Source organism: Carassius auratus, chromosome 34 (assembly GCF_003368295.1).
Source record: "Carassius auratus strain Wakin chromosome 34, ASM336829v1, whole genome shotgun sequence".
Taxonomy (NCBI): domain Eukaryota; kingdom Metazoa; phylum Chordata; class Actinopteri; order Cypriniformes; family Cyprinidae; genus Carassius; species Carassius auratus.
This window is the reverse complement of record NC_039276.1, coordinates 25695205-25703883: the sequence shown is the minus strand read 5'-3', so window position 1 is coordinate 25703883 and position 8679 is coordinate 25695205. Positions and strand designations below refer to the sequence as shown.

Below are 8679 nucleotides of genomic sequence, written 5' to 3'. Positions count from 1 at the left end.
CATATGAATAGTTTCTAAAAGCATGTTAGCAAAACAGAAACCAATTGCAAGTGTTCATTTGATACTGTTTTTCGTAGATTAAAATATAACACGCATGCATCATCACCATGTATTGGTGGTTTGCTACTTCATTAACTATTGTGCTGCTTCAACACTTCACATAAATGAGATTAAGAATGAATCCCTGTCATTTAAATTGAAGGAATATTAAATCATAAGGCAAACTGTGTCATGTTGAAGCTAATGTGTGGCAGTTTGCCAGTGCTATGTTTTTGTAGAGCTAAGCAATGTGGACTTAAATCTCAGGTTCAGATGTTCAGATATAATCATGTTATGTAAACCGAACTTGATGGGTGATTTTGAAAACCCTATAAACTGAACAAGTTACAGAATATCTGTTAAATGCCCACAAAAGGATACTAACAATACAAAAACCTAAACTTGATGAAAATGGTTGTGCAAAACAAAAACAGGTATTTCAACTTTCTTTAATGAATTATAATTCATGTGTTCTCTTTAACAGCAGGACTCCCATTAAACGGACATTGCTTTCCTGTGCAGCACTTCAGTGCGGGTGACCTGATGCACGATGATCATATTGGGAATGTGGGTGTCTCTGAGCATCCTGGTTACTTTGACAATGGTCTTCATTTGGGGCATATAAATGGCTTTGGAGATATGTCTGAGAACATGGAGGACGCCAGCAGTCAGATTGAGCACCGCAAGTCAGTCAGTGTAGAGGAGCAGTATGACCACATCACCTTCAACACCATGCACCTCTACCATGGGTGTTAGGATGTCCCATCCAGACTCGTATGCCTTAATATATCCATATAGAATGTACTGAATTGCTTTAAGTGCATATCATTTGAAAGGAACACTGTATTTGTATTTGTGTTGTATAAAAAAAAGAAAAGAAAAACAATTGCAATTTTCAATTTTTGTGTTATTCCATTTAGTTGGAGAATCCCAGAGGCAGGACGTTTTTATGCATTATTTGTAAGGACATTCACTGTATTAATAGTGCCTACACATATAACTGTTTATTGACTATTTCTTATACATAGTAGTTAGAGATGTGTGTGAATAAACTGGCTGATGAATTTACTGAATAATTTTTTTTTTCTTTTTTTTTTTTACTCACAATCTCCACCTCCATTTATATTCTTCTTGGAGAATGTATCGTAGTGATGACATATTTGGTTTTATTTTGTAGTCCACCCACTTCTAAACTACTCTACCCTCTTATAAATTATAAAAAAACAATATCTAACTTCCCTCCTCCTGACTTTTATCGGATATATCGTTGAGAAAGTTAATAAAAACTTAACACACACCTGTAAGAAATATCTCTCGCGTCCAAGTGCAGTAAGGTCGTCGCTTCTTGCACTTCCCGCGCTTCGCCGCTAGGAGGACACTGACCTCATTCCTCCCACAGAAACGTCATCGAGCCTCTTCCTCCGACTGAGACCGTACCAACGGCTAGGAAATAGGGGCGTTTGTGCCATTTACGTAGTCAGAGACGAACATTTCAGGCGAAGAATTGAATTATTTCTCTAAAACCATAAATATTTCAAACGAATTCCGGCCATAAGCATTATTATATATTTAAAAACAAAACACAATATCGATTTATATACATTTTGTTTGATGTTTTGTATTTCCAGTCGCAAATAACACCCTGTGAGGGACATATAGTACAGCCGTGTCTCGTGAAAAGACGTCTTGTACTCAGAAAAAAATATTAATCATCAGTGTTTTGGTATATACAGTCGCCTTAGGATTTATAATTAGAGCTCTAAAAATAATCGTTGACGATTTTTTTAGTGTAGTTTAAAGATGTCAACTCCAGCTAGAAGGCGACTCATGCGGGATTTTAAGCGGTGAGTAGCTGTTAAACGGTAGATGTGTTTGGTTTGGTGAAATAGCTGCTAGCTTGCTTAGTTAGCTTCATATCGCCCAGTTCGACAGCCGCTTAGCAAACACGATATAACGATTAAAACACGCCATTCAATAGTCTGTCGGTAGTATCACATTGCCTGTTTACATCGTGGGTATTCTTAGTAACTCTACATTAGTCTTAGTTTATGAGCTAGCTGGCTAGTCTGAGCCGGTTAGAGAAGTTATTCAAGCTTGACCTGTCTGAATGTGATTATGATTTCAATTTTATCCAATATTTGTACATTTCTAGTATTTTTCATAAGCAGAAGTCACGCTTTTTCAGTGAATGTGATTGAGCCGCTGTAACACGGATCTGATTGTGTTTTGTGCTGGTCCCCAGGCTCCAGGAGGATCCTCCAGCCGGGGTCAGTGGAGCTCCGTCGGAGAACAACATCATGGTGTGGAACGCGGTTATATTCGGGTGAGGAGAGAGAGAATCGGGTCGAGTCTAGTCTGCGTCACCAGCAGCGAGGTGGAGCAGTTCCCACAGTCATCGAAAACCTCCAAATATGAACGGATTATAAAATCTATATACATATAAAGACCTTTACATTTTGTTGGGAATTAATGATATGCTTACATATTATACATATAGATGCTATGCGACTTGTTCAAAGGTTTGGTGTTGGCAGAATTATTGAGTAAGTTAATACTTTTATAAAGCAAAGACTGTGATCGGTTAAAACTTTGCCATCACAATGATAAATAGTTTACATTTACATTTAGTCGTTTGGCAGATGCTTTTACCCATAGCGACAAACTAATGAGGACAATGGAAGCAATCAAAAACAACAAAAGAGCAATGATATATAAGTGCTATAACAAGTCTCAGTTAGTTTAAACGCAGTACACATAGCAAGGGCTTTTAAATAATATAATAAATAAACAAAAAAACATAGAATAGAGCAACCTAGTGTTAGTGTTTTTTAAAGAATTAAATTAGAATAGTGAGTTCTAGAGTTAGAGGGTCAAATAAAGATGGAAGAGATGTGTTATAATAGCCGGTTCTTGAAGATTTTAAATAGTAATTATTGAACTATTACTGTTCTGTTGTATATTTGATTAAATAAATGCAGCGTTTGTAAGCATAAAAGACTTCAAAAAAAAGCTTTCAAAAAAATAAAAATCGTACTAATCTTACATCTTTGTAGGGTAGAGTGTGAAAATCTACACGTATACATATTTCAGTGCTCTAATGCTGCATGTCTATTCGATTTCATGGTCAACATGTTGTACGTGAACGTTTCATGTCTGTTTCCCCCTACCTTTGAGGCTTTGACATTTAATATTGCTTTCTCATTGATGTTGTTTTTTTTTTTTTTTAATGCAGTCCAGAGGGAACACCTTTTGAAGATGGTAAGTGTCGACCTAGACACTTGATTAAATGCATGTGTTTAAAAAAATGTGTAAATTTTTTCCTTTAATGGAAATTGAAAATACAGTGTTGTTTCTATTCTGTACACAAGGTACTTTCAAACTCACAGTTGAGTTCACGGAGGAATATCCAAACAAGCCCCCAACTGTGCGGTTCGTCTCAAAAATGTTTCATCCGAATGGTGAGAGATGCTTCCTGTTTGTCTCTGATTAGAAGCTCTGTCAAAAACAATCTGACGCCAATTCTCTAATATGCTCTCAATAGTTTACTCATGTAGGACGTTCCCAGACAATCTGCTGCTGTTAAATTCATTTCTGTCGTTCATTGTACCTTGCAAGCTTTTATTAAATATTTTTTGCTCAAAATAGTTTATTAATGAAGCTTTAGCAAAAATAGTACATACGTTTATGCTTGCTAATGCATTTCTTTGACAATAATTTTATTACGCTATTTATTCTGGAGATGTTCAAAGTTTCATTAAAAGTTACTGCTCTAATTTTCTCTTGCTGTCTTTCTCAGTGTATGCCGATGGCAGCATCTGCCTAGATATTCTTCAGAATCGGTGGAGTCCGACTTATGATGTTTCTTCTATTCTGACATCAATTCAGGTATTGAATTGTTTTCTAGTCCTTTTATATGAAACAAAAGTGCTTCATGTAGCCTGTGGACATTATTGAATTTGAGAATTGCCTAATTTGAATGTTCATATTGATTAAAGAGTGCGAATGGTGAAATTTGGGTTTTGCTTGTAATTGCACTTTGCTTTCTATTTGTTATACTCTTGAGGACTAAAATTAGATTTCTCTCTCTTTGTAGTCCCTTCTAGATGAGCCAAACCCCAATAGCCCTGCGAACAGCCAGGCAGCACAACTCTATCAAGAAAACAAACGAGAATATGAGAAACGGGTTTCAGCGATTGTAGAGCAGAGCTGGAGGGACAGTTGACCACATTTACAAACCATGTTCTCACTGAAACATTGTTTTCCTTTTGTTTGGCTCTGTTGTTTGGGGATAGTTTTTCAAATCTCCATTTTTAAGTTTTTATGCACTTTACTCATGCAAGATTGTGATTTCTGTTTTATTTCTCTCCCACATTTTTGCCTGGATTGATTGTCAAGCCTCATTAAGATCATCGAAAGGGGAAATACCTCTGGTGTATAATGCTTGACTAATTTTGCATATGGCATGAACATGCAGTAATTGTACTTTTTTGCAAAATGCATAAGCATCTCAAAAAAAAAAAAAAAAAATCAAGGCAGTCTAATCTGGATGAATGACTTACAAAGAGACATTAATCTAAGTCATAGTATTGTTGATGAAAATGTTCTTGGTGCTGTCAATTTTAATATCATGGTTTCACTCTAAAAGCAGTTTAAAGTGTCCTTTTAATTTAGGGTTTTCTTCCATTTTTCAGGGTTAGCATTCGTTTGGTTTAGTCGGCTTTTCTTGGCTCTGCCAGAGGAGGGTTAGTATGCTACTCCATGAGTGGTGACCATCCCTAATACACACTTAAAACACACAAGATGTTGGTAGACAGCCATGAGGATTTATATAAAGTATCAAATTATTGTTGACAGAAACTGGCAATATGTCATGGAGTACAAAATGTATATTTTCTGGTCAAAGTTACTCAAAGTTATAAAATATCCTCCAGAATCCAGAGATGCATATTAACTGCAGTAATCTTTTCATAGCTTGCACCATAAGTCCAGTCAATCAAGTGAAATGGTGTATTTGGGTCTTTTTCCAAACCCTTTGCAGACGTATGCCCTGTTACATGCATGAATGCCTGAGTGTGTCCTTGCCTCTATTAATCTCTTGTAAAAACACATCTGAATTTTGTGTACAGATTTTGCACTGGTTGGCAATCTCATTTTCCAGCACTTGTAAATACTTAAATAAAAGGTGAAAATACCTTTTGAGGAATGCATCCCTGATGCTTTACACCTTACTTCATCCTTTCCTACTCTGTAACTGTAACAACTGCAGAAGTATTTTCTATTTACTAAAACATAAGAATCTTTTTTTTTTCTTTCTGCTTAATGTTTTTGAATCTAGGACAGAAAGTTTGAAGGTGAAACAGACCACGATTTTATTGTGAGAATCAGTTCTAGAAATCATGGGAAGTGAATAATGTGACATCGGAGAGCTAACACAGCCATGTAACAAGGTGAACAAATTACTGGTCCACATTTAAGACGTACTTTAAAGCAATAGTTCACCTAAAACTGAAAATTCACTCACCCTCAGGTCATCAAAGAAGAAGAAGAGGAGTTTGTTTCTTCATCAAAATAGATTTGGAGAAATTCAGCATCACATCACTTGATCACTTCAGTGAATGGGTGCTGTCAGACCAAACAGCTGATAAAAAGATCACAACAATCCACAAGTAATCTACACGACCAATTAATGTCTCGTGGAGTGTAAAGGAAGAAATTCCATCATAACGCTTCACTGAAAACGTCCATCCACTGTTGTCCACTCGTATTTTAGCCGGAAGGAAAAATGTTAAGTTAAAAACATCTTGATGGATTTATTACAAACACACAGATTTTCACTTCACAAGATGTCAAATGGACTGGAGTGGTGTGCATAATTGTGATATGAAATGTTTTTAATCAACTGGACTCTCATTCTGACGGCACCCATTCACTGCAGAGGATCCGTTGGTGAGCAAGTGATTTGATGCTAAATATCTACTAAACTATTTTGATTTCTACAAAACTATTGTGATGATGAAATAAACTCATCTATATCTTGGATGTATTTCTATGAAATGTCCGCTTTTGGGTGAAATATTCCTTCAAAGCCTGATTTTTTTATAAGCATGAAACAACACTACATTAAGCATGGTTTATTTTTCATGAACATATGTAGAGTTACGCAAGGCATAAATACAAAACTGATAATTGAAAATAGTACAAATTAAATACACTGTCTTATGGTTGGATGAGCAGAATACTTCCAATGCTGCAGAACATTGATAACTCTGTAGCTTATAAGTGAACAGTATCAAATATATCCCTAAAAGATATAGCTACTGAGCAATGACCAACACTAGTCTGTAACAACATCACAGGTCCTGGCCTCTCAAAACTGGATACTAAACTCCTGAATAGAATCACATTGGCAACCAGCTACACCTTACACTACCGGTTGTACGCTCGTTCTCTCTTAGACCTCTCTAATGCTTTGTCCATTGTCTTCTCATTGTCTCCTCTGCACTTCGGACAGTACCATTTCCCCTTGGGCTTATGGTGCAAGCCGACACAGGAGAAGTGAAACCACTCAATAGTGCATTCATCATTATCACAACCTATCATCTCTCCATAAGACACTTGCTCGCACAGACAATAAGTGGGTTCATTGGGATCGATAGGCAGGTCTGTCGGTGACGGCTCCCTGTCCTGCTTGCTTTTCGACCTCTTCTTCTTCTTCGCTGACGTGGACGAGGTCTTAGCCTTCTTCTCTTTAGACACACCTGAACCAAACTCCTCATTGGGCTCCATGCCATAATTGGAGTTTTCTCGGCTCTCCGAACCATTTTTCTGCCTTCGTGAACGCTTTCCACCAGATTTGTCAACTGAAGCCGGGGTCTCGTCTCGCCTCCGATCCACACTGGGCTTACTGACCGAGAGCATCGAAGCAGAGACCGGTGTCATAGTTATGGATGCATTGGCACTGGGGATGCTGCCCACCGACACGGTGCTCTCCGGCGAGTCCTGGCAGGCCTGGAAAAGCTCACTCTGCCAGTCGAGCTGCCGACTGCGATTCTCCACCATTTCCACCATTTGGCCTGCGATCTGGATCTTTTCATCCCCGAGTTCTTCTGTGCGGATCAAAGAGCGCTGGATGCAGTGAAGCAGACGCCGCCTCTGCACGGGATCTGATTCTTGACAGTGCTTCTCATACGCCTCGTCCAATTCATTGAGGATCTCTGCAAGATCAATGCATCAGGGTTAATGTTTACTGTTACTGTAAAGTCAGTCTTTATCATTTTAACCTCCAATGAAAAGGGCAGGAATCACGGCAAAAAAGCTTTATTGTCAGGATGCCACAGGTGAATAAAAAATGTTAACTAACAAATATCACTATGGTTGATTTTTCTGAAATGTTATGTTTTAATAAACACATGTGGAATTATGTGGAAGTAAATATTACCAGATTTGCAAATATTACCATATGCAAAATTATTTATACAAATGCAAACAGATCATGCATAATCAAATAAACACGTAAATATTTTTGTTGGAACTAGCCTGGAAAAAAAGACATGATATGGTAGCAAAACAGCCCAAATCTCAAAACTGACCAGTGCATTGAATACAAATGGTTTTGACTGGAGCGTCTTTGGTTTAAGAGGTTAATGCGTCTAGACACAGTCGCTGACCATATGGAACTTTATGTGCAGTAGTTTTTATATTTTAAGTACTATATACACCGCACTAACACAAAACTGATTTCAAGCTAACGTTACATAATTATTTAACGTTAAACAGGAAGTTTAGTGGCGCTCTAGAGGCTGAGAGACTCCGCTCTCCATCCAATCAGGATGTGTAACGTTAGTGATTTCATCTAAACCTTTACAAATGTAAGCTTTAAATTACAAATAAATTCACTCTATATTTGACCAACTTTGCAGCTTTAACCTCTCAATCTCGCGACGCGGGGAAACTTGCAAGTTTCACGTGCTAACGGTTAGCCACTAGCAAGCTAGCTAGTGTGACAACTAACACCCGTTGCACAAACAATGCAGTGATTTGTTTTACACGTATGCTAAATGCAAGAGACTATAAGCTCTCACCTTGATATCTGGCGTCAATTTCCTTCATGAGAGACACACATCTTTGAAGGTCCAGCGGCAAAGAGTCGAGCAGCTCCAAATACTCCTCAACATAGTTCACAACATGAGAAGACTCCCCGTTTGAAGAAGGGTTCAACATCTTTTCGCACGCATTTAATAAGCTGGCAGAGCAATGTGAATACGTGTTTTATTAATATTATTATCCTAGGATAGATTTTAAAGAATAAAAGTGTGGGCTACTGGAAAAGTTATTCAGATAAGTGTGTAGTGAGTTGTGCAGGACCAGTGACGCTTCTATGGCGGAGACCTAGCTCATGAATATGAATTACCGCAAAGTGACGTTGCTCCATAATCTTCCAACAGAGTGTCTTGGTACGCTAAAGCTAATTAATATTCATGAGCGGATCATTTTAATGTTTGGGACAGAGTCGCGCGATTTCTGCATATTGTTGCACTTTGAAGACGCATGGTGGCGTTTGGTAGCAAGACTTCAACAATAATTTCAGAGGAGCTGAATGGCATTTGAAAAATGACCTACATGTTTATGATAGGTTTAGGT

At 37.7% G+C, this 8679-nt stretch overlaps 2 protein-coding genes across 2 annotated transcripts; one reads left to right on the top strand and one right to left on the bottom strand.

Moving 5' to 3' along the window:
- Positions 1-1726: 1726 nt before the first annotated feature.
- On the top strand, positions 1727-5238 carry LOC113053634 (ubiquitin-conjugating enzyme E2 A-like). The gene is made up of 6 exons (XM_026218803.1): positions 1727-1883; positions 2282-2362; positions 3272-3297; positions 3408-3497; positions 3836-3924; positions 4133-5238. Exons 1-6 carry the CDS (start codon positions 1840-1842, stop codon positions 4259-4261), a joined length of 459 nt encoding a protein of 152 aa, XP_026074588.1. The 5' UTR covers positions 1727-1839; the 3' UTR covers positions 4262-5238.
- A 917-nt stretch (positions 5239-6155) lies between these two features.
- LOC113053633 (inhibitor of growth protein 1-like) lies at positions 6156-8442 on the bottom strand. Its single transcript, XM_026218802.1, has 2 exons — positions 8121-8442; positions 6156-7253 (listed from the first exon to the last, which is right to left on the bottom strand). Exons 1-2 carry the CDS (start codon positions 8257-8259, stop codon positions 6466-6468), a joined length of 927 nt encoding a protein of 308 aa, XP_026074587.1. The 5' UTR covers positions 8260-8442; the 3' UTR covers positions 6156-6465.
- Positions 8443-8679: the final 237 nt, after the last annotated feature.